Here is a 27,286-nt window from a genome sequence, read left to right as displayed (position 1 = left end):
ATACCAAAACCACCTGCCCCCCACCCCCAGTCCACGGAAAAATTGTCTTCCACAAAACCATTCCATGGTGCCAAAAAGGTTGGAGACCACTGCCTTATGAGATACACTATATGCAATTATTTTCCCCCATTTTGTGGGTTATCCTTTCATGCTATTGATAGTACCATTCACACACTTTTGAAGAACATAAATATATGACATATTTGTTCTTAAGTAGAAAACCTAAATGATGCAAAAATATGAATTTTCACAAAATTACTATACAAATTAAATGCAACTTTAGTTAAAATCACAACAAAATTTTATTGGAAACTGAATAAACAAAATTCATAGAAATTAAAAAGATCTAAGAACAGCAGAACAGTGGCATGTATCAGAACTAGATATATAAATATATACCTTTATATCAGCATATGCTATAAAACTACAATTAGTAAAACAGTATTGTTGACATTAAGAATAAACAGAGACCAAAATTCAAAAGTATATTGAATGATATATGAGATTTAATACATGATAAAAGTAGCCCATTCATATGAGAATGGATTATGTAACTAATAAAAGGAACTAGTACAACTGATCATAAGGAAGAAAATAAAACTATAGCATTATGCCACATTATACACCAAAGCACATTCCAGATGGATTAAAAATTTAAATTAAAAAGAAAAAAAGATGTTAAGATGAAAATCTAAGATATTACACATACCATTAGGATAAAACAGACCTTTTAACCAAAACAGGAAATTCAAAAGCTACTGAAAAAAAAAAAACACACACACACACATTTGACAATTAAAATAAAAAATGTTATCCATCATATAAGATATTATAACCAAAATCTGTAATAGTCTAGGAATCATTTGGAAAAATATCTGATAAATGACAGATAAATTACACAAATTACAAATAAACAGTTACAGATACTCAACTTAAAGATCTCTCATAAACTAGAAAAAACAAAATGGGCAAATGATATGAAAAGATAAAAAAGGTATTTCAAATGGCCAGTAAACTTATGAAAAGGTGTTCAAACTCAGTGGTAATCACTAAAGTAACAGTGAGATCATTTAATACTGATCAAATTGGCAAAAAGTTCAATAGAATAGTAAATATTCTATCAGGTGAAAGGTACTTTCTTACATTGCTGGTATAAAAGGAAATTGTAAAAGCCTCTTCTGAAAGCATGCATGCACACACACACACGTTTATATACGTGTTCGTTCAGGAGCACCAATGAAGATATGGAAGGATTCAAGGCTACCTCAGCAGGATGAGGGGAGTAATGATTAGCAGCTTTTTCTTTTAAATCTTTGACTCACCTCAAATGAAGGACTTTCTAATTTGAAAAATGCAAATAAAACTTTAAAAACTGGCAGCACATATAAATGACTGAAGGAAATGCAACAAAATGCAACAGAGAGAAAAAGAACATTGACCACATATATTCAAATATCAAATCATTATGTTGTATTCCTGAAATATTATGAAATTATACCTTAGTTAAAAAAAAAATGCTCAAGGAGTCCATGGAGAGGCCCACATGGGAGGAAATTAAGGCTTCCTGCCAGCAACCAGACCCACATGAGTGTCATCTTGGAAATACATCCTTAGCCCCAGTCAAGCCTTCAGATGACTGCAACCCTGGCCATCGTCTTGAATACCACCTCATGAGATTACAAGCCAGCACCACCTAACTAAGCTGCTTCTGAATTCCTGACCCACAGAAACTGTATGAGATAATAAATATTTTTTTTTAAAAAGAAGAAAGTAAAGTAAAGAAAAGAAAAAGAAAAATCTATTTGAAAACTCTTAAAGCTATGGTCTCTATAATAATTCTTAATGTCTCTTACCACATCCTATTAACAATGCTCCTACCACTAAAACAAAATACCACATAATAATCAGATAAAACTTATTATTCCGCAAATCAAAACAACAATGAGGTACCACCTCACATCGGTCGGGATGGCCATCATTTAGAAGTCTACAAACAATAAATGCTGGAGAGGGTTTGGAGAAAAGGGAACCCTCTTACACTGTTGGTAAGAATGTAAATTGGTGCAGCCACTATAGAAAACAGTATGAAGATTCCTTAAAAAACTAAAAATAGAGTTGCCAAATGATCCAGCAATCCCACTCCTGGTCATATACCCAGACAAAACGATAATTCGAAAAGATACATGCACCCCTATGTTCACAGCAGCACTATTTACAATAGCCAAGACATGGAAACAACCTAAATATCCACTGTCGGATGAATGGATAAAGAAGATGTGGCACATATATACAATGGAATATTACTCAGCCATTAAAAAGAAAGAAGTAATGCCACTTGCAGCAACATGGATAGACCTAGAGATTATCAGACTAAGTGAAGTAAGTCAGAAAGACAAATACCATCCATCACTTATATGTGGAATTTAAAATACAACACAAATGAACATATCTATGAAACAAAAATGAACTCACAGATATAAAGAACACACTTGTGGTTGCCAAGGGGGAGTGGGGAGGGAAGGATTGGGAGCTTGGGATTAGCAGATGCAAACTATTATATATAGGATGGATAAACAACAAGGTCCTACTACATAGCACAGGGAACTATATTCAATATCCTATGATAAACCATAACGGAAAAGAATATATATGTATAACTGAGTCACTCTGCTGTGCAGCAGAAATTAAACACAACATTGTAAATCAAATATATTTCAATAAAATTTAAAAAAAAAACTTATTCATGCTTTTTTTTTTAAAAAGATACACTGACAGTGGACTTGAGAAGGACTCAAAAACAACTTCATCCATTTCACAATTCTGCCTAGGCTGACCCTGACCTTGTCGCTCAAGCCGACATATGTGCTACCTTCAGCATTTCTAACTCTTTAAATATATCTAGGCAAATATCACCCATAGGGATGCTACCAACCTGATTTGTTGACAGCTTCACTTGGTTCCACAATTAACTGCAGAGGGGCTTCTTTCTTCCTTGAAGACACTGTACCTGACTTTGGATGTGATTTCTGGCACTGAGTCTAAAAGAGATACAACATTAGATCTATTCTATTAAATTACCAATTTTGATTAAACACATTTGTTTTTAAATTGAAAAAAAAAAAGTAGTTTTAAAAACAATAAACCAGTTGGTAAAGTTGCATACTTAACTCCTTAGAAATCAATTTCATATTATCTAGTAAAGCTGAAATTTCATATAACCTATCACAGAAACAATGTTGCTCTGAACAGCTTTTAAAAACCTATTCTGCCAGAAGATTGGATAAATTACCGTACAGTCATATATCACAATATCACAAATACAACAGTGAAAGGAATAAACTACAGCATACATGAATGATTATGTTAAACAAAAAAAGCAAGTCACACAAATATATAATCTCATTTACATTAAGTTCAGAATAGATGCAAAAACATGTGAAATGCTAAATATATATAGTATTTAGAGATTCACTCTAGGCAGGAAAGAGTTAATGCACCAGGCCTGATCACTTAAAAACCTGCTTACAGGACTAGCCCTTGGCTGACACACAGAGTCTTGGCTTTCAGAATGTTTCCTCCATTACCAACTGGAACCTGCTATGCCAGCCTGCCTAGACTGTTTGTATAAACAATGTGATTTATGGTGAACACCATCCCTCTTTCCTTCAGAGAATACAGAATTTTGGGAAGAGGGTACCAATATAACCAGCTCCCAATAAAAACGGGCTAAATCTCAAAAGGCTTCCCAGGGCAGAAAGACTGTACATGTTTTATAGCATTTTACTGCTGGATGCAAAGAGTGCACTCTGTGTGGCCCCTGTGGAGAGCCTGACATGGATTCCACCATACTCTGCCTAATGAGTACTTTTCTCTTATTGATCTAGCTGTGTATCCTGACTATATGCCTATAACAAATCTCAGTCTTGAGTACAACTGACTACAAGTGGAGTCTCATGAGTCCTATCTAGTGAAGCACCCAACATGTGAATGGTAGTAGGACCTATATCTTAAGTAGTGAAAGAAATATTGACACAAATGACAGCACACACCCACGTGTGGTAAAGCTATAAAGCAAAAGATGGGAACGATGAACATGAAATTCAACACAGTGGTTACCTCTGTACAGGGAGGAGAGGCAAAAGAATAAGATCACTAAGGGGCACATAGATGCTTCAAAGGTACTGGTATTTCTGACATTGAGAAATGGGCACATGGGTGTTCATTTATGTTATTTTTAATACCGTATGTACATAACATGCTTTCTTTTGAAAATCTGAAATATATCAAGTCATAAATTTTTTAATTCTAGAAAAGAGAAATCTCATTCACACATTACAGGTGGTAAAGTAAACTAATAGACTATTCTGAAGAAAAAATTGACAATACTTAACAATTTCGTTTCAAAAGTACGTACCTAGAGAAATTCAATTTACAAATGCAAACAAGGAGGCATAAACAAATGTGTTCACTACATCATTATTATAATGAATAGAGGGAAAAAAATCTAAAAATCTACCCATAGGGAAATATGTAAATAATGGAGCCACTACATTGCTAGTTCAGCGGATACACCATGGAACTCAATTACGTAAAGTAACAAAAGCAAGTTTTCATTATATTCTACTCCCTTTTGAAACCTCACCAAGGATTTTTTTAATACACTTTTAAAAAAAATTTATTTCATTTATTTATTTATTTTTGTCTGCATTGGGTCTTTGTTGCTGTGCGCAGGCTTTCTCTAGTTGTGGCGAGCGGGGGCTACTCTTCGTTGCAGTGTGCAGGCTGCTCATTGAAGTGGTTCTCCTGTTGCAGAGCACAGGCTCTAGCTGCACAAGCTTCAGTAGTTGTGGACCATAGGCTCAGTAGTTGTGGCTCGCGGGATCTAGAGTGCACATTCAGCAGCTGTGGCACACAGGCTTAATTGCTCCACAGCATGTGGGATCTTCCCGGACTAGGGATCAAACTCGTGTCCCCTGCATTGGCAGGCAGATTCTTAAGCAATACATCACCAGGGAAGTCCCACTAAGGATTGTTTTTAATGTATAAACCCAAAAGGATGAAGAGAAAGAGAAGGGAGTAGATGAGAGACATCAATAAACTTTTTTAGGTTGGAAGGCAGATCATTAGCAACTAAGCAGCCCAGAAAGACCAGAAACATGCTTAACAATGAAGTAAGCCCAGAAGCAGACAAATTTATGTTTAAGGAGAAACCCATAAGTTCAGTTTTTCAAGGTACAATGCACCTCTAAAAGAGGGGCTCCAGGTAGGGCCTGCAAACAGAAGAGTTGTTAAAGGATGTATGGGGGGAGCAGAGTCAAGATGGCGGAGTAGGGGGACGTGAAATTCGTGTCTCCACACAGCTAGAGCACCTACCAGGCACTAGTGGGGGACCTCAGACACCTATGGGGACAGGAGGAAGCCCCAAGTGACCCGGTAGGATATGTGGGGAGGAAAAGTAGAGGCTAGACGGGACCAGTGCCCCTGAGGGGTGGCTGGGGGAGGGGAGGAGTTCCCATGCTCAGGAGAGGCCCACCCATGGTGAGGGGATTGGCGGGACAGGGAGAGACCTTCAGGGGATTGGGGAATCAGAGGGGAACGTGGCCAGAGTCCACCAACCTCTCGGCCCCCAGCTAGTCTGCTGGGGTCCCAGGCCAAAACCCCTACACTCAAGGTCCCCTCAGGGCTTTTCCAGCCGCATGGGTCTTGAACCTAGGTCCTGCCACCCCACAGCAAAGGCCTTCTCTGGTTTGCTGTTTTTTTTCTGTTTTTTTTTTTTCCTGTTCTGGTTCTGTTTTACCTTGTTGTTGTTGTTTCATTTATATATTTTTTTCCTAATAAATTTTTTACTTTTCTAATTTTATTTTATTTTTTATTCTTTGTTATACTTTTGCCTTTTGTTGTTTTTTTTTGTTTTTCTGCCACACCGTGCAGCTTGCAGGATCTTGGCTCCCAAGCTGGGGGTCAGCTATGAGCTCCTGTAGTGGGAACGCCGAGTCCAAACTGCTAGACTAACAGAGAACCTCATACCCCAGGGAATATTAATCAGAGTGAGGTTTCCCAGAGGTCCTCATCTTGGCACCAAGACCAGTTCCACCCAACTGCTTGCAAGCTCCAGTGCTGGACGCCTCAGGCCAAACAACCTGTAAGACAGGAACACAGCCCCACCCACCAAAAAAATAAAAAGATGAGACAACAAAAAAATATGTTACAGATGAAGAAGGTAAAAACCTACAAGACCAAATAAATGAAGAATAGGCAACCAACCTGAAAAAGAATTCAGAGTAATGATGGTAAAGATGTTCCAAAATCTCAGAAATAGAATGGAGGCATGGATCGAGAAAATACAAGAAATATATAACAAAGACCTAGAAGAACTAAAAAACAAACAGTGATGAACAACACAATAACTAGAATGAAAAATACTCTAGAAGGAATCAATAGCAGAATAGCTGAGGCGGAAGAACAAATAAGTGAGCTGAAAGAGAGAACAGTGGAAATAACTGCCGAAGAGCAGAATAAAGAAAAAAGAAAGAAGAGAATTGAGAAGAGTCTCAGAGACCTCTGGGACAACATTAAATGCACCAACATCTGAATTATAGGGGTCCCAGAAGAAGAAAACAAAGAGAAAGGGTCAGAAAAAATATTTGAAGAGATTATAGTTAAAAACTTCCCTAACATGGGAAAGGAAATAGCCACCCAAGTCCAGGAAGCACAGAGTCCTATACAGGATAGACCCTAGGAGAAACACACCAAGACACATATTAATCAAACTAACAAAAATTAAATTCAAAGAAAAAATACTAAAAGCAGCAAGGGTAAAGCAACAAATAACATACAAAGGAATCCCCATACAGTTATCAGCTTATTTTCCAGCAGAAACTGCAGGCCAGAAGGGAGTGGCAGGATATATGTCAAGTGATAAAAGGGAAAAACCTACAACCAAGATTACTCTACCCAGCAAGGATCTCATTCAGATTTGATGGACAAATCAAAATGTTTACAGATATGCAAAAGTTAAGAGAATTCAGCACCACCAAACCAGCTTTATGACAAATGTGAAAGGAACTTCTCTAGGCGGAAAAGAAAAAGACCTAGAAAAACAAACCAAGTCAATTAAGAAAATGGTAATAGGAACACAGGTATCAATAATTACCTTAAAAGCAAAATGCTTAAATGCTCCGGCCAAAAGACACAGACTGGCTGAATGGATATAAAAACAAGACCCATATATATGCTGTCTACAAGAGACCCACTTCAGACCTAGGGACACATTAAGACTGAAAGTGAGGGAATGGAAAAAGATATTTCATGCAAATGGAAATCAAAAGAAAGCTGGAGTAGCAATACTCATATCAGATAAAATAGACTTTAAAGTAAAGACTATTACAAGAGACAACGAAGGACACTACATAATGATCCAGGGATCGATCCAAGAAGATATAACAATTGTAAATATTTATGCACCCAACATAGGAGCACCTCAATACATAAGGCAAATACTAACAGCCATAAAAGGTGAAATCGACAGTAACACATTCATAATAGGGGACTTTAACACCCCACTTTCCCCAATGGACAGATCATCCAAAATGAAAATAAATAAGGAAACACAAGCTTTAAATGATACATTAAACAAGATGGACTTAATTGATATTTATAGGACATTCCATCCAAAAACAACAGAATACACATTTTTCTCAAGTGCTCATGGAACACTCACCAGGATAGATCACATCTTGGGTAACAAATCAAGCCTCGGATTATTTAAGAAAATTGAAATCGTATCAAGCATCTTTTCCGACCACAACACTACGAGATTAGAAATCAATTACAGGAAAAAAGCTGTAAAAAAAAAATGGAAGCTAAACAGTGCACTGCTAAATAACCAAGAGGTCACTGAAGAAAGCAAAGAGGAAATAAAAAATACACAGAAACAAATGACAATGAAACCACAACAGCCCCAAACCTATGGGACGCAGCAAAAGCAGTTCCAAGAGGGAAGTTTATACCAATCCAATGTCATCTCAAGAAACAAAAAAACTCTCAAATGATCTAATCTTACACCTAAAGCAACAAGAGAAAGAAGAACAAAGAAAACCCAAAATTAGTAGAAGGAAAGAAGTCATAAAAATCAGACCAGAAATAAATTAAATAGAAATGAAGAAAATAATAGCAAAGATCAATAAAACTAAAAGTTGGTTCTTGGAGAAGATAAACAAAATTGATAAACTTTTAGGCAGGATCATCAAGAAAAAAAGGGAGAGAACTCAAATCAATAAAATTAGAAATGAGGGACTTCCCTGGTGGCACAGTGGTTAAGAATCATGCCTGTCAATGCAGGGGACACAGGTACAAGCCCTGGTCCAAGAAGATCCCACATGCCGCAGAGCAACTAAGCCCATGCACCACAACTACTAAGCCTGCACTCCAGAGTCCATGAGCCACAATTACTGAGCCCATGAATCACAACTACTGAAGCCACTCACTCTAGGGCCTGTGCTTCGCAACAAAAGAAGCTATCACAATGAGAAGCACATGCAGCACAACAAAGAGTAGCCCCCGCTCACCAAAACTAGAGAAAGCCCACGTGCAGCAACAAAGACCCAACGCAGACAAAAATAAATTTAAAAAATAAATTGGTAAAAAAAAAAATTAGAAATGAAAAAGGAGCAACTAAAACTGACACCACAGAAATATAAAGAATCATAAGACACTACTACAAGCAACTATATGCCAATAAAATGGAAAACCCAGAAGAAATGGACAAATTCTTGGAAAGGTGCAAACTTCCAAGACTGAACCAGGAAGAAATAGAAAATATAAACAGACCAATCACAAGTAATGAAATCGAAATTGTAATTAAAAATCTTCCAACAAACAAAAGTCCAGGACCAGATGGCTTCACAGGTGAATTCTACCAAGTGTTTAAAGAAGAGTTAACACCTATCATTCTCAAACTGTTCCAAAAAATTGCAGAGATGAACACTCCCAAACTCACTGTGAGGCCACCATCACCCTGATACCAAAACCAGACAAAGATATCACAAAAAAAGAAAATTACAGACCAATATCACTGCTGAACATAGATGCAAAAATCCTCAACAAAATACTAGCAAACAGAATCCAACAACACATTAAAAGGATCATACACCATAGAGAATCCTAAAGATGCCACCAGAAAACTACTAGAGCTCATCAATGAATATGGTAAAGTTGCAGGATACAAAATTAATGCACAGAAATCTCTTGCATTCCTATACACTAACAACGAAACATCAGAAAGAGAAATTAAGGAAACAATCCCATTCAGCATTGCAACAAAAAAAATAAAATACCTAGGAATAAACCTCCCTAAGGAGGCAAAAGACCTGTACACAGAAAACTGTAAAACAATAATGAAAGAAATCAACTGTAAAACACTGATGCAAGAAATCAAAAATGACACAAACAGATAGAGAGATATACCATGTTCTTGGATGGGAAGAATCAATACTGTGAAAATGACTATACTACACAAAGCAATCTACAGATTCAATGCAATCCATATCATTTTACCAATGGCATTTTTCATAGAACTAGAACAAAAAATTTTTTAATTTATACGGAAGCACAAACGACCCCAAATAGCCAAAGCAATCTTGAGAAAGAAAGATGGAAATGGAGGAATCAGACTCCCTGACTTCAGACTGTACTACAAAGCTAGAGTCATCAAGACAGTATGGTACTGGCACAAAAACAGAAATACAGATCAATGGTACACGACAGAAAACCCAGAGATAAACCCAAGCACTTATGGTCAACTAATTTATGACAAAGGAGGCAAAAATATACAATGGAGAAAAGACAGCCTCTTCAATAAGTGGTGTTGGGAAAACTGGACAGCTACATATAAAAGAATGAAATTAGAACACTCCCTAACACCACACAAAAATAAACTCAAAATGGATTACAAACCTAAACGTAAGGCCAGACACTATAAAACTCTTAGAGGAAAACATAGGAAGAACACTCTATGACATAAATCACAGCAAGGTCCTTTTTGTCCCACCTCCTAGAGTAATGAAAATAAAAACAAAAATAAACAAATGGGACCTAATTAAACTTAAAAGCTTTTACACAGCAAAGGAAACCATAAACAAGATGAAAAGACACTAATTATTAGAGAAATGCACATCAAAACTATAATGAGGTATCATCTCACACCGGTCAGAATGGCCATCATCAAAAAATCTACAAACAATAAATGCTGGAAAGGGTGAGGAGAAAAGAGAACCCTCCTGCACTGTTGGTGGGAATGTAAATTGATACAGCCACTGTGGAGAACAGTATGGAGGTTCCTTAAAAAAACTAAAAATAGAACTACCATATGACCCAGCAATCCCACTACCGGGCATATACCCTGATAAACCATAATTCAAAAGACACATGTACCCCAATGTTCACTGCAGCACTATTTACAATAGCCAAGTCATGGAAACAACCTAAATGTCCACTGACAGATGAATGGATAAAAGAAGATGTGGTGTATATATATATATATATACACACACACACATATATATATATATATATATATATATATATACAATGGAATATTACTCAGCCATAAAAAAGGAATGAAATTGGGTCATTTGTGGAAATGTGGATGGACCCAGAGTCTGTCATACAGAGTGAAGTAAGTCAGAAAGAGAAAAACAAATTTCATATATTAATGCATATATGTGGAATCTAGAAAAATAATACAGATGAACCTATTTCCAGGGCAGGAATAGAGACACAGATGTAGAGGATGGACGTGTGAACATAGAACGGAAGGGGAGGGTGGGATGAATTGGGAGATTAGGTTTGATATAAAAACACTACCACTAGATAGACTAGTGGGAACACTAGATAGCTAGTGGGAACCTGCAGTATAGCACAGGGAGGAAAGCTTGGTGCTCTGTGATGACCTAGAAGGGTGGGATGGTGGGGGATGCAAGGGAGGTCCAAGAGGCAGGGGATATATGTACACATATAGCTGATTCACTTTGTTGTACAGCAGAAACTAACACAACATTATAAAGCAATTATACTCCAATAGGAACCCGCCTGGTGGCGCAGTGGTTAAGAATCTGCCTGCCAATGCAGGGGACACGGGTTCGAGACCTGGTCCGGGAAAATCTCACATGCCGCAGAGCAACTAAGCCCGTGCACCACAACTACTGAGCCTGAGCTCTAGAGACCACGAGCCGCAGCTACTGAAGCCCACGCGCCTAGAGCCCATGCTCTACAACAAGAAAAGCCACCACAATGAGAAGCCTGCACACTGCAACGAAGAGTAGCCCCAGCTCGCCACAACTAGAGAAAGCTCATGTGCAGCAACGAAGACCCAACGCAGCCAAAAATAAAAATAATAAAATAAAATAAAAATTAAAAAAATTATACTCCAATAAAAAAATTTTCAAAAATTTTTTAATGTAAGTATAGGAAGCAGTCAGTCACTGAGTCCCTCCTCTTCCTACCCAAACAGAAGATTAGATGTTTACTCCCTTGAGTTTTGAATCAGAGAGACCGTGAGCTCAAAGACATGAAATATAACTGAAGGTAAGAGTAACACATTGAAAACAGAAATATTAAGTGCAAGTATTCAAATTGCACATTTCCCCTTGCCCACCTGGCTGAGAACACTCACAGTTAGAATCAGACCCCTAAGCAGGAAAGAAGAATTCTTTGTCAGAAAAACTTACCAAGTCAAGAGAAAAAAACCTGCAGATATTAACAACTGGACATCCACGATGATGTGGCCCAGACAAATCATACCATGGTGAAATCTACCAAGGTACAACTCTAACTCTGCAAATACAGCTTCCAATCACCATTTTAATTTTTCATCCTAAAAGTGAGACCGATAAGGATCACTGGACCACTGGACATTTGATAAAAAGCTCTAGTGTAAAAGGTAATGAGCAAAGTAAGCAAAAAAGGTAGAGACAGAAACTCTAAGAAGAAATCTTAATTAAAAGAATTAGAAGAACCTAACATGTGGAATATCATGAAATTTCAAATCAATAAAGACAGATGACAAGATTCTAAAAGCTTGCAAACATGAAAAAATAGTGGCTCACAAAGGATCAAGGAATCAGAGCAATATTCTCAACAATACAAGAAGCTTTAAAAAAAATAGAGAGGGCTTCCCTGGTGGCGCAGTGGTGGCGCGTCCGCCTGCCGATGCAGGGGAGCCGGGTTTGCGCCCCGGTATGGGAGGATCCCACATGCCGCGGAGCGGCTGGGCCCGTGAGCCATGGCCGCTGGGCCTGCGCGTCCGGAGCCTGTGCTCCGCAACGGGAGAGGCCACAGCAGAGGAAGGCCCGCATACCACAAAAAAAAGCCATGGCCGCTGGGCCTGCGCGTCCGGAGCCTGTGCTCTGCAACGGGAGAGGCCACTGCAGAGGAAGGCCGCATACCACAAAAAAAAAAAAAAAAAATAGAGAATGTCTTTAGAAGTCTGAAAGAGAATCATTTCCAGCCTAGAATTCTATACACATAATTACCCATCATGAGGGTAAAGTCATGGTATTTTCAAATATTTAAGGTCTTAAATTCTCAGGAAGCTACTAAAGGATGAGCCCCACCAAAAAAAAAAAAGAAAGGGCAAGAAATATGAGCTACAGAACAGGACAAAAGAGAAGGGACTTCCCTGGATGATAAAGGGAAATCACATTGGCAACACTTACGTGACAGGCCTAAAGGTGGACAGAAACAAAAAATAGAGAAGAGAGATCTAGGAAGGATAGCTCCAGAAAAAAATTGAAAATGATAAATTACTTGATGTGTCTACATACACTGAGAAAACATTTATTACTCTGTCACAGAAACTGGTGATAAATTAGTCAGAGGTGCACAGAATATAAACAAATTTAAAAACCAAGACAACTAAATCAAGAGAAAACTAAGAGATAAGCAAATGGCTAAGCAAACTGTGGTATATCCATACCATGAAATACCACTCAGCAATAAAAAGAAACAAATTATTGATACACACAAAAACCTGGATGAATCGCCAGAGAATTCTGAGTGAAAAAGACAATTCCAAACAGTTATATACTCTATGACTCCATTTAAACAACATTCTTGAAATGACAAAACTGTAAAAATGAAGAACAGATTAGGGGTTTCAGGAGTTGAGGGAGTAAGGGTGAGAAAGAAGTAACTTGTTATAAAAGGATAAGAGGGATCCTATAGTGATGGAATTTTTCTGTATCCTGTCTCTATCAATGTCAATATCCTGGTTGTAAAGTTGTACTATAGTTTTGCAAGATGTTACCTTTAGAGGAAACTAGGTAAATCATACACAGTTCTGAACTCTACTATTTGTTACAGCTGCTATAAATCTACGATTATCTCAAAACAAAAGGCTGGATTTTTTTTTTTTTTAAAAGTAGAAGCTCCAGTAATATCTCTCTATAGAGAAGGTTCTCCTTTTTTCCTTTTAAACAGATTGGATTGAAATGATTAGATTCTCACTCTCAAGGACTGAGCTGGGTCTGATATGACATTTTAGTAAGACTCAGTCCACTCGTAACCTGCCCTGTTCTTCAGAATGCCCTCTCCTGGGTTACTGAGAGCCTAGTAAGCCTATTTAGCCCTTAAAGATTGTGAGATATTCAGTACAGCCCTTTAGAGGTTTTTGCTCAACTTTTTACCCTCTGGCCCCAAACTTTTCAAAATGTATCAAATGCCTATTTGTCGTGGGCCACTTTCATGCAGTAGGACTTTACCTTCTTAGCACAGCAAGACTACATGTTTCACTCCACCATTCTGGCCTAAGGTTCTTCACTACCTCAGAACTTACAAATGTTCTTTAAGGAAAAGTGGCTATCCATTTGAGGCGCCTCCAGAATTCCATTTGTCATGCCATCCCTGCACAAGTGACAAAATCTCTGCTTTCCATCAGTGGACTCACACTGTCTGGACCAACCTAAAATCCTCAGCTTTTGCCCAAAATTAACAGATACTCTCAGGGAAGAAAATGACCAACAGTCATCAACTCATATTCTAAGAATTCCACTCTCTTTGAAATTTTAGTTCATCTAGTCCTTGTTGCTTCCACAGCTCCACATGTCTCTAAAAACATGATTTGTTTGCATTTTATTATTATTTTTTTAACCAGCTCTTCAGCAGGAGTGTTGACTTACTGCAATCTGTTACATCCTTCCTAAAAGTGGAACCTCTACCATAACCTTGATACCAAAGCCCAACAAAAACATTTTGAGAAAAGAAAAAAAAAAGACAATATTGTTCATGAACACAGAAGCAAACATCTTAAATATTGGTAAACCAAATCAAAACAGGTTAATACTTTATGACCAAGTCAAGATTATCCCAGGAAATTTAGTTGATTTAACTTTCAAAAATCAATATAATTTATCACATTAAAGAAGGTCTCTCAATTCTGACAGAAATGGATGTCTTCATTTCTTGGAACCAAAAGGCTATATGTGTTTATTTGTTTATACAAGTTTCTAGTGAATGTTATTTCTATAACTACAGGTATTCCTCAGAGATATTGCAGGATCAGTTCCAGACCACCCCAATAAAGCGACTACTGCAATAAAGCAAGTCACATGAATTTTTTGATTTCCCAGTGCATATAAAAGTTATGTTTACACTATACTGTAGTATATTAAGTGTGCAATAGCATTATGTCTAAAAAAAGTACATACCTTAAATTAAAAATATTTAATGTTAACCACCATCTGAGCCTTCTGGAAGTCATAATTTTTTTGCAATGGTAACATCAAAGGTCTCTGATCACAGATCATGACAAATATAATTATAATGAAAATGTCTGAAATAGTGTAAGAATTACCAAAATATGACATAGAGACATGAAGTGAGCAAATGCTGTCAGAATAATGGCGCTGACAGACTTGCTTGACACAGGGTTGCCACAGACCTTCAATTTGTAAAAAATGCACTATCTGTGAAGGGCAATAAAGCAAAGCACAAAAAACAAGGTATGTCTATATACAATTCTTCTAATTAGTATTGTGCTTTTGAATAATTTGTCTTTAATCATTAGCTTCAAAAACTCTATTCCAAAGTCTGCTATTTTGTAGAGTTAGGTCAACCTATCCTCTTAAGATATATAAGCAATAAAAGATTGATTCCCGTTTAGCAAATTGCCTTCAGTTTTCAGAAAATAACCAAACTTGCCAACCTGGATTAGGAACTTCAGTAGTTGCCCACTTTCCTAAAAACCTAATTTAGGCATCATTTAAGTAAGAGTAAAAAATAATTGTGTTAAAATTTGATAATTCTAATTCCCAGACCTCCAATTTCAAACACAGGAAATGTCAGACCAAAATTTTCACAAAATACCTCTAAATTTTATATAAACTCAATGGGAATATAGGGTTCCATTTTAAGAATAAGACTTACAAACAACTAAAATGTATCTAATATATTGTGTATTGTTCACTCACTAAACTATTAAATTTGTACCAGTTCTCTTTTTTGACTTACCTCTTTACTTGGTGACTGAACACAAATGTCTTTTATTTTAGGTGTTGAATAAAGCACTGATTTTGTGGAATTTGTGCTAACATCATTGGCAAGACCTAAAAAAAGTTAAAACAAAACATGTATAAAATATTTTGGTTACAATTAAAAGAAGCCCTACATGATATGTGAACAAGTCTTCTGACTCTTTTAAGCGCAATTAGTTTAACTTAAGTACAGACATCAATTCAATATTCAAATGTTCCCAGAAGGCATCAGGACTGAAAAAGACAAACAAGATTCCTGAAGAAATATGTGCCAGTTCTTCTTTCAGAACTTGTAAAGAAAAGATACTTTTCCACTATCTGTGTTTTTCTTTGGTTGGCCTATTCTTTTATTCCAATACCTTCTGACGCCGACCAGCACTAGGAAAAGTTTTTGCCATTATACTCTTTCCTTTAAAAGGGGTGCAAATCACCAAACATTATCTCAAGCTCTCCAGTGATCCCAAGAATTCTGCACATTTATTTCCATTAATGAAATACTTTCTCTTGTGTATGATAATTATTTATGGAATTCCAGACTATAGGAATCTAGTGTGAACTAAAGGGAATAACAAATTATTCTCATTTTTGCCAGTATTACCTTCAGTATACTGGAAGGTACATGAAGGACTGCACATGTACTCAAAATTCCTGGGAAAATATTTTATATATTGAAATGCCAGCACATATTTGCTGAATTTGGTATTAATGGACAAATTTACATTTTCATCCATCCCAACCCTCAAAGTCCATCTATAAATGAAACCTTACTTTTTTCTTCAAAACAGTCTAGTAAGATTTCCAGTATATTCTGGCCTTGCTCCGTATTAATGTCAGGTGCCCTAATAAGAAGGAAAGAAGGGAAAATGCTAACATATCATCTCCAAAAGATATTTGCTACTTATTAACATCTACCTTGAAAATTCCATATCTCCTTATTATAAAGTCTTAACTTTTACTTAATGGGAAAAATATCACCTTTACTATCTGAGGACAAAACAAGTATTTGACAGTCCAAGAGTTCCCAGAAAAGTATGTGAAGTAGTATGTCATTGTCTACATTAACAATTATATACCCTGACTGAATAGCCACGTCTAAAGCTGTTTTAGACTACTGCTCTATCTAAACAAGAACATAAACTTTCTTTAACATATTCTATCAATCCTGAAATGCTTCTTTAATAAAGACTCTATGGTCACAAGTCCTATCAGCTCCAAGTAACACAGTCTTCCCTACAAGGTCTCAAATATACTTCCGATTCAATACCTTTAATCTTAAGGAGCTAATGAATCAGTATAAATTTTTTAATTAAAATTTGTATTGAGATAATTGTAGATTCACATGCAGTTGTAAGAAATAATATAGAAGAGATCCCTTGTTCACTTTATCCAGTTTACTGCAATGGTAACATTTCACAAAGCCATATAGTATACTGTCACAACCAGGATACTGATGTTGACAGAATCCACCAATCTTATTCAGATTTCTCCAGTTCTACATATAGTCATTTGCGTGTTTATGTTTGTGTATATAGTTAGTTCTATACACGTTATTACATTTGAAGGTTCAGATATGACCACCATAGTCAAAATACTGAACAGTTCCATCACCACAAAGATCCTTCTACTGCCCTTTTAGAACTACACCCACCTTTTCTTTTAGCCCCATGGAATAAACTGCATCTTTCTATTATTTCCATTCAATCCACTCTAGAGTGCTTTCCTCACAGCTGTCATTTAGTCAGAATTGAAACTGCCTCTTCCTGGTCCATCATTTATCAGGCGAATTTCTTTTCTCACCTCCATTAAGTCATTGAACTGCCTGCATTAATATCTCTCTGTTAATATAAAATAACTAAGATGACTATAGTTAACCAGTGGGTATATAAATCATTATTTTAGTCAGAGGTAATAGTTCTTCCTTTCTTCATTTAAAAATTCCACTTTCCAAAGATGCAAATAAAAATCATCTTAAAAGTTTAAGTACATAAATCACCTGGAAGGTCGGCAAAATCTTCTTCTATAGTCATTTTTGAGATGATCCTGAAAGAAAAGTAAATCATCAATTTGGTGAAAGTTTAAGTTCTTTATTCACTCATTCAGCAAGTATTTGCTGATTGCCTATTGTAATACTATAAAGAGGAATATCTTCTGGATCAAGTGAAAAAGAACTTGTCTCATATCCACTGTTTCCAAATGTTTGTTTATACTATTTCCTTACTCTGGATTTATTCCATCTTCTTCCTCCTCTTCCTCCTCTTCTTCCTCCTCCTCCACCTCCCCCCATACCTCTTCCATCATCAAAATCATACTATCTGGGCTTCCAATAATTCAAGTTGGTTGACCAACAATATCTATTTATCTCCTTTTCCTGCAAGGAGATCCCTCTGAAGTAATAGTAAAGGACTATACTGGCATAAAACGACAATGAAAAAAGAGAATGGAAGAAAGGGCCATCTGTGGACAAACAAATATAACAGATTTCTGGAAGATGGAAAACAAATGAAACATGATAATTGATGAAACAGAAGAAAAGCAGCAGCCTAAAGTAAGCTCAGAGGATATTGTCCTGGATGAGGAGTGAATGGCCAGCATAAGATAAATACCTAGGAAGTTAAGAATGAAATATCAGAAAAACTGAGGATAAAAAGATGCTAGAATGTTTCCAGAAAGAGAAAACAGGTAACCCCAACAAAGAAGCAGCCCCAATAAATGGAAGCAACAGGAAAAATAAAACACACAGACATGCTGAAATTGGAGGTGGAGAGCATGTTTGCGATACTTTGGGTCCTATCTTTTAATTGTAAAATCTATAAAGTTAAATTTTCTAGTTGAAAATTTGGTGGTAATAGGAAGAACAGTAATGCTTTTTAAAATAAATAAATTACTACCAATACAAAATGTTTAGTAAGCTGCACTCTTCCTTGGCCCAATGGGATATAAATGACCCCACCCCATGTGAACACTCTCTTTACCCCACTCATGCTCTGACATCCTGAGCTGAGCCTCGCTCCTGACTCTACTAAGGCTCCTACACACAACTTTGGACCACTGTAGTTTCCCACCCACGGGGACTGCTGCCACCTTGCTTCATTTTTGGACTGAATTATTCAGAAAGATGAAGACCTCTATTAGATTTTAAGAAACTTGAAAGCAGAAACTTTGTTTTAAGCTAGCTTATATTCTTCCCAGAGCCTTGCCTAGTGCGTTGTATACCACACAAACACCATTTTGTTATCTTTTTGACGTGCCAAATAAATAAGACCAAAAATTTATTAGATAAAAGTGTATTTATTTAAAGAAGGTGAGAGTGTTTCACATAGCCTGTTATCTTCAGGAGGTACCTAAGGAGCAAAAGATTAAATCTATCTTATAGATAGCAAACTAAGGAACAAAGACATCTAACAAATCTGCACTTTATCACAAGTCATTTGATGGAAAATTAACTCAAGCACTTAGGTCTCTCATCAGTACTCAGCATTCTGAAACACTTAAGTAAACCCCTGAGAATGTCAGTTAACTCCCTTCCAAGGCCTCATTTAAGGTCACTCTTCTCCTACTTTAATACAATAAAATGGTAGAGTCATCATATTTGCACACTAAATGTTTTTGAACATTAAATAACACCTGTAAAGTACTCTGTTCCTCTTTTAAATAGAAAAATTTTAAGGCTAAGGCAGTTCTTTCCTTCAGCAAATATGAAATCGAGCACCTACTACAAGGCCAAATCCTATTTGGGCACACTAGAAAACAAGTGGTGAATAAGACAAAAGAGGTCTCTTAATTCTAAATTAAAAGTTAGAACACAAAATTTTTTGATTTTCAAAATAAATACACATTCAAAAATTTGCAATTTCAACTCATTTTTCACTCAATTTCAATTTTAGTTTCTTCCATTCACTGTGAGATTATTTTTCTCAAAGAAAATAATATACAGTACAGCAGGGTTTCTCAACCCTAGCACTAATGACATTTTGGGCTGACTCTCTTTGCTGTGAGGGCCTGTCCTGTGCATTGGGAGGCCCCACCCCAGGGGTTCTCATTCCCCAGCTTTGGAGAGGAGCCTGAGGATTTCAATTTCTAACAGGTGAGGGCTGACGCTGCTGGTCCAGGAAAGAATCAGTGCTTCCCCGGGGAACCAGGGAGAGAAGCAGAACTTTGAGAACCAGGCTCAAGGGCCATAATAGCCTGAGTTTTCCCAGCGGTAGATTGGGAAGAGTGGCTCCTGGCTTAAGGAGCACTGGTCTAGAACAGGGCTCCTCCAATTTCCATGCCCACAGCTGAGCACCTTGTTAAAAATCAGATGGGGGAGTTTCCCACAAGGAACTCTGGTCTGAAGTGCTGGGTACGAGGCCTCTGCATAAAACACCCTATGAGCAAGTGGAATTAGATGAATCACAAAAGAAAAGGAAAAGAAATCTATGAAATGGAGCCTCACAGAGCTATTTCATTGCTGCTACATCTAAAGATGTCTTTTCCCTCTGCCTAGTGTGAAAACTGAACTAATTGTGAACAAGCCGTGTGGCTGACAGGGTCTTGGTGTTCCAGCTGGGTGTCAGGCCTGAGCCTCTGAGGTGGAAGAGCTGAGTTCAGGACATTGATCCACCAGAGACCTCCCGGCCCCACGTAATATCAATCAGCGAGGGCTCTCCCAGAGATCTCCACCTCAACGCTAAGACCCAGCTCCACTCAACGACCAGCAAGCTACAGTACTGGACACCCTATGCCAAACAACTAGCAAGACAGGAATACAACACCACCCATTAGCAGAGAGGCTGCCTAAAATCATAATAAGTTCACAGACACCCCAAAACACACCACTGGATGCGGTCCTGCCCACCAGAAAGACAAGATCCAGCCTCATCCACCAGAACACAGGCACCGGTCCCCTCCACCAGGAAGCCTTCACAACCCACAGAACGAACCTTACCCACTGGGGGCAGACAGCAAAAACAACAGGAACTACAAATCTGCAGCCTGCAAAAAGGAGACCCCAAACACAGTAAGTTAAGCAAAGTGAGAAGACAGAGAAATACACAGCACATGAAGAAGCAAAGTAAAAACCCACCAGACCAAACAAATGAAGAAGAATCCCTGGCCTCCACCTAGATGCCCTTAGCACCCCCTCATCCATGCTTTCTCAGGACAACCAGAAATTTTTCCAGACAACACCAAACGTCTCCTACAGGGCAAAATCACACCCAGTTAGAAACCAGTTAAGTACAGGAATGACTGAGGATAATCTTTCAACTCCTTTCTCCCCTTGTCTTTTAAATGAGTTATGACGCAAAGTCAGATGTTAGAACTAAAAGGCTCAAAACAATTCTAAGGTTATGATAGGTATTTTAAAAGTGAACTGTGGGAATTTGCTCCTAGCCATGTCTTCTCACCAGACTTTAAGGATCAAGTGATTCCTAGCCAAGGAACAAAAGCAGAATCGTCCCATTCCCCAACGGATCTGAATGAAAACTGGTAATAAAATCAGGTACAACTCCAAGAGAAAACACCGGAGAAGAACCAAGCTGGGTCTATAAGGAGCCCTGCACATGAGGTGGCACACACATTTACGCTGTGTCAAGGGCACTTGCATCTTACCATATCACTCTGAAGAATCACTACTATCTGAACAGCTGGATGTGTTTTATCGGGAAAATGATTTTTCTCTTTGTGTCAGTGTGTCTGCACTAGTGCTCTGGTGAGATCTTTTGTTGTAAAATAAAAGTGAACTGTGGTCAAAAGAATGAGAACACAGCAGACTGGACCAGCAGCTGCTCTTCCAGCTTCAGTTTTGTCTATCTCTATCTCTCTCCTCCTCAGTCTGCGAAACCAAGTGCAATACGCCAGGAGAAGGAAAGAGAACTTTGAAATAAGGAGACACAAGGGCAATGATTACAGAAGGTTGACTGGAGGCAGGAAAAGCAGGCAATGTGAGAACTAAGACAAGCTTCAACCAGTCTAAGCTTCCCATATTCTGAAGGGCATCACCTTAAAGATACGAGAAATTCATTAACAGAAAGGCAGAGATCACAGTGAGAAAATAAGTTGTTTATTAATAATATCATTAATATATTATTATTAATCATAGATTTTAAACATACACCAACACTGAGACAAATAAAACACAGATCATGGTTTTAAAAAAAAAGAGAGAAAGATAAAGAATGAGAAGACAAGCCACAGACCAGAAGACAGCTGCAAAAGGCACATCTGATAAGGACTGTTATCCAAAATATAAAAGAACACTTAAAACTCAACAAAAAGAAAACCCAATTAAAAAATAAATGGTTCAAAGACCTTAACAGACACCTCACTTAAGAAGATATACAATAACTGATTCACTTTGTTGTAAAGCAGAAACACACCATTGTAAAACAGTTATACTCCAATAAAGATGTTTAAAAAAAAAGATATACAGATGACAAATAAGCATAAGAAAAGATGCTCCACATCATATGTCAAGCAGTAATGCAAGTTAAAACCAGATACCACTACCCATCTGGTTGTGTGACCAAACTCTGGAACAATGACAACTCTAAATGTGGAACAACAACGGGAACTTTCATTTTGGAAGGCAAAACAGTACAGCCACTTTGGAGGGCAGCTTGGTGGTTTCTTACAAAAGTAAACATACTCTTACCATATGACCCAGCAATCATGCATTTTTCTTTAGTCAACAGTATGAAAGGGTGGTATACGAGTACTTTTTACTATGAGCACCTGCATTGTTTACATTATATATAACTGTCAACTGAAAAAAAATGGGCAACTTAAAATTTGTGAGTTAAGTTTTATTCGGGGACCTTACTGAGGACTACAGCCCAGCAGACAGGCTCTCAGCGAGCTCTGAGGGACTGCTCCAAAGAGGTAAGGGGGGGACCGGGATATATAGGAGTTTGGGCTGGAGTAAAAAAGGTAGTCAAACATCAAAATCAGACACCTCAAGTTAATGATTTTTAGGGCTTCTCTATAAATGGGAAGATGCAAGAGTCTGGGCTCACTGAAGTTATTCCTTATATAAGTCTCATAACTATCTAGGGCCAGTGTCCTGTTTTTCTCCATCCTGAATTCCCCTTAGGCACACTCTGCAGGCAGCTGCAGTTGCTGGTGGCTTGAAGGTGGGTAACATTCGTTGTTTACTGAAATGGTAGGTAACAGTTTTTCTCCACAATACATCTTTTTATGCATACAAGCATACATATATAACTTTATTATAAATGGGAAGATCTTATTCATCCATGCTGAAGATCTTAAAAGGGGAGATAAAGTAGAAAACACAAGTTTAGAATAGGGGCTGCTTTGGGTTGTATAAGATCCAGTAACCATAAGCGAAGTCTGAAATATAGAACAGTGAATACCAAGGGAGTCCAGAAATAGGCCAACAAAAAAATGAGTTCCCGCGCCCTTCAGCCATTCACTGCTTGCACTTTTTAACTAGTAGCTGCCTCTCAGAAAACTGTCAATAACAGACGCCTCTCTACACTAGCAACTCTGAAGCAAAGGCACACTTTCAAGGCGTTTCAATACTTGTAAGGACAGAAAATTATTTGGAGGACTAGGAACTGGAGTTAGGCTAAAAAGTAGAAATCGCAAGATTCTCTGAAGAGAAAGTCGCCGTCACGCCCGGGATTACAAAAAGCCTTGAGGAAACACAAGTAAATTAACTCTAGCTATCGGCACCCGATCACTCCCGAGCTCAAAAAACTCGCGCGGCTTCCCCACTGAAACCCCCCAGAAGCCACAACACTGGCCCAACGCTTCACTCCCCCCGCCTCGCAGGGTCCGCGGCCTGCACTTACCAGCCCCCACGCGGCCATGTTCCGGCCCGGCACAGCCCGCGCAGGGGTAGGGGGCGGAAGTCCACACGGGCCGCAGCTCCAGGCAGCCCAGCGAGGACGGAGTCACCCGAAGAGGAGCCAGGCGGAAACCCAGTAGCACCTTAAGCGAAAGACGGCGGGAAATGGCGGGAACTAAGGAGCCGCGACCCAGCGAGCGCGTCCACTCGCGCGCCCACTCGCGCGCATCCACCTACGCAATTTAAAACGGGCTGCACATGCGCAAAATGGGCCCTTCGACTCCAAAAGGAAGAAAGCCGTTAGGGGCCCGCCCCCTCACTGGTACTCTCCCACAGTCCGGCCTTCCTCCTCCCAAGAGCCCCGCCCCATCACGTCGTAGCCCTTCCCCCGTCTCACGTATCCCCTAGTCCCTTATTCCCACAGCTTCACAGTCTCTCTCCCTTCCTTCCTCCCTCCCTCCCTCCCTCCCTCTCTCGCTCTCGCTCTCTCGCTCTCGCCCTCTCGCCCGCCCGCTCGGATCTGACAGTTCGCTCTCTGTCCCTCCCTCTCCGAGCGGGGACTGTCGAATGTTTACCCTCCGCCGCGAGCGCGCACCCACCACTGCACTTTCCCAAATACAAGGAAGTCGAGCACCAGGGCCCCCGCTGATTGGCTACCCGCTGGGTGATTGGCAGGTCCGGAATGACTGGCTCAGGACGCGCGGCCCCCCTTCCGGCCGTTCCGATTGGTCTCCCTCTCCTCCCTCTCTCTCTCCCTCTCTCTCTCCCTCCCTCCCACAGCTTCATTCTTTCTCTCTCCCTCTCTCTCTCACTCTCTCCCTCTCTCTCTCTCTCCTCTCTTCCTCTCTCTCTCTCCCTGCCTCTCTCCTTCCCACGCAGAGAAGGTGTAAAACTTCCTGACGGTTCTCTTATAAAGTAAAAAGTAATACTTGGAAGGATAAGAGGCAGAAATTGCAGAAGACGTTTGAAGAGTAATGTTTTACTGTATAGGCTCGTCACCCACACCCCAGCCCGTTTATGCATCATCTCTGAAAGCAATAATGGTATAGTAAAAATGGTGATGGATGATGTATTCTTTTTTCCAAATATGTGGGTAATGTGGGTAATATTTTTGTGAGGCATTGCCAACAAAATGATCTGTGTAAGTATATATCATTTAAGTATGACGTCCTGAAAGGAGTCCTAAATCAGGAGTCTTGAAACCTGCTCAGTGGACTAGCTATGTCATGTAGGACAAGCTCTGGCACCGTTCTGGCAGTTTCCTTAATTACATAATAGGGAAGTTAAGTTAGATGCTCTGAAGACTAGACCTGACCATTTTGTCTCCTAAGGCAAGGGAGACAAAAGCAAAAATAAATAAATGGGACCACATAAAGCTAAAAACTTTTGCACAGCTAAGGAAATTATAAACTAAATGAAAAGGTTACCTACTGATTGGGAGAAGATATTTACAAGTGATATATGCAATAATGGGTAAATATCCAAAATGTACAAAGAATTCATACAACTCAACATCAAAGAAACAACCCAATTTAAAAATGAGCAGAGGAACTGAATGCACATTTTTCCAAAGAAGCCATACAGATGGCTAATAGGCACATTAAAAGATGCTCAACATCACTAATCATCAGGGAAGTGCAAATCAAAACCATAAGGAGATACCACTTCAAGATATCACTTGCAGACAAACTGCAAGCACATGTCAGAATGGCTATTATCAAAAAGAACAAAAATCATGTGTTGGCAAAGATGTGGAGAAAAGGGAACTCTTGTGCAGTGTTGGTGGGACTGTAAATTGGTACAGCCACTATGGAAGACAGAATGGATATTCCTCAAAAAATTAAAAATAGAACTATCATATGATCCAGCAATTCCACTCCTGGGTATTTAATCCAAGGAAAACAAAAACACTAATTCAAAAAGATTTATGCATCTCAATATTCATAGCAGCATTGTTTACAATAGCCAAGATATGGAAGCTGCCTAAGTGCCCATCGACAGATGAATGAATGAAGAAGAAGGCATATATATACATTTATATATATTTATATACATATATAAATAATGGAATACTACTGGACCATAAAAAGGAATGAAATTTTACCATTTCCAACAACAGGGATGGACCTAGAGGGTATTATGCTATATGAAATAAGTCAGACAAGAGAAAGACAAATGCTGTATGATTTCACTTATATGTGGAATTTAAGAAACAAAACAAATGAGCAAACTTAAGACATAAAAAATTATAGATACAGGGAACAAAGAGGTGGTTGCCAGAGGGGAGGGGTGTGGGAGGAGGAGAGAAATAGGTGACGAAGAGTAAGAGGTACAAACTTCCAGTTGCAAAGTAAATGTCACAGTTATGAAATGTACAGTGTAGGGAATATAGTCAATAACTAGGTAATAAAAATGCATTACTTATTGAATAAATTCATTAACCAAGAGTTGAGCAAATAAATTTTTTAAAACTTTTAATGCTTTAACAAATGTTATCACCTGCTAAGAACTTTTTTTTCTTTTTTCCTTTTTCTTTTTGTAGGAAAGAGGGATCGAGAATTAACTCTGAAATCAGACAAGCCTGAGTTCCACACTCCACTAATTCTGCCATAATGGGCAAGTTAATTAAACTATAAGTTTCTCAACTCTCTTGTCTGTAAAATGGGGACAATGTTAAAGTTGTTGAGATATGGATTAATTCCTTTTAAGAGCTAGTTGAAATGCATAGAACATAGTGAGAATTCAATAAATAATGCTATTGGTGCTATCAATATTATGGAGATTTTTAGACTTGGTCTAGGAGAAGTTTTGCCAACCAGACTACATTATTTAATTTGGTCTCACATTTAAAATAGTTAATAATATACACTATCATTTATTGAGTGCATACTGTATGGCAATTTCTGTCATAAATGCTCTCCATGAAGTAACTTATTTAATTCTGAGAACATTCCTATGAGAAAAGACGACTAATATCCACATTCTACAGACAACAGAACTGGGACAGTCTTTAAGTAACTTGCCCAAGATCACACTACCATTAAACAGCAGAGCTGGGGATGAATCCCAGCATTCTGACTCCAGAACTGAGCACTTAATCACTATACTCTCAGTGAGAAATTTTAGCAAGCATAATCATAGATGTAAAGTTCCACATGTAAAATTATATCCCCCAGCTTCCACTGGAAACAGTAACTCTCAGAGGTATTTTGAGAAACTTGAAATGAAATAACATACTGGTATAGAATGCAGGGGGGTGTAGGTAATGAACTGGTCTGTTCTAGAGAGAAATTGGAGCTGCACCCTTATGAAAACAAAAAGTTATGCAGACTCTACAGTTCCCAAACTTTTCAGTTCCCTCTGCATCTGTCCTAGTATTTACTAGCCCCTCCATAATTTTAGCTTCCTAAAATAGTGTTGCTAGTTGATGGAGTAATGTTTATAAAACCCAGATTTGTCATTACAGGCCCCTCCCCTCCAAAAAAATTAAGATCAATCGCTATGAATTGCCATGACAGCTGACTAAAATCTTGAAGTTTTCCATCACAACTACTTATCTATGTAAGGGGTGTGCGTGTGTGTGTGTGTGTTTATGTATCCATGGAACTATGTGTATTAGATGTGTATATGGAGAAAAAGGTATACAGAAATTTAGCTTGAAAGAGAAGTAGAAACTTTTAGTTATGATTTATGTTGCAGATAATTTCAAATTTGTAATTGTTAAAATTATCTTAAAGAATAGACCTTAGGGGCTTCCCTGGTGGCGCAGTGGTTGAGAATCTGCCTGCAGATGCAGGGGACGCCGGTTCGTGCCCCGGTCTGGGAAGATCCCACATGCCGCGGAGCGGCTGGGCCCGTGAGCCATGGCCGCTGAGCCTGCGCGTACCGGAGCCTGTGCTCCGCAACAGGAGAGGCCACAGCAGTGAGAGGCCCGCGTACCACAAAAAAAAAAAAAAAAAAAAAGAATAGA

The 27,286-nt window shown here is 38.4% G+C and overlaps 1 protein-coding gene and 1 pseudogene across 5 annotated transcripts in view; one reads left to right on the top strand and one right to left on the bottom strand.

The window, feature by feature from the left end:
- CENPC (centromere protein C) overlaps nucleotides 1–23,583 on the bottom strand; it is a 93,762-nt gene extending 70,179 nt beyond the window's left edge. For all 5 annotated transcript variants that reach the window (XM_007108001.4, XM_055085947.1, XM_007108002.4 and 2 more), the window contains exons 1-5: nucleotides 23,321–23,583; nucleotides 17,521–17,567; nucleotides 16,296–16,366; nucleotides 15,505–15,599; nucleotides 2,933–3,038 (exon numbers count right to left, since the gene is read on the bottom strand). In XM_007108001.4, the coding sequence (XP_007108063.2) occupies nucleotides 2,933–3,038; nucleotides 15,505–15,599; nucleotides 16,296–16,366; nucleotides 17,521–17,567; nucleotides 23,321–23,338 (337 nt within the window). In that variant the 5' untranslated portion in view covers nucleotides 23,339–23,583. The remainder of the gene's footprint in view (nucleotides 1–2,932; nucleotides 3,039–15,504; nucleotides 15,600–16,295; nucleotides 16,367–17,520; nucleotides 17,568–23,320) is intronic.
- On the top strand, nucleotides 20,830–21,058 carry LOC102985419 (60S ribosomal protein L39-like; annotated as a pseudogene).
- Nucleotides 23,584–27,286: the final 3,703 nt, after the last annotated feature.

This window comes from Physeter macrocephalus, chromosome 7 (assembly GCF_002837175.3).
Source record: "Physeter macrocephalus isolate SW-GA chromosome 7, ASM283717v5, whole genome shotgun sequence".
Lineage (NCBI taxonomy): Eukaryota > Metazoa > Chordata > Mammalia > Artiodactyla > Physeteridae > Physeter > Physeter macrocephalus.
This window is presented reverse-complemented; position numbering and strand designations above follow the sequence as displayed.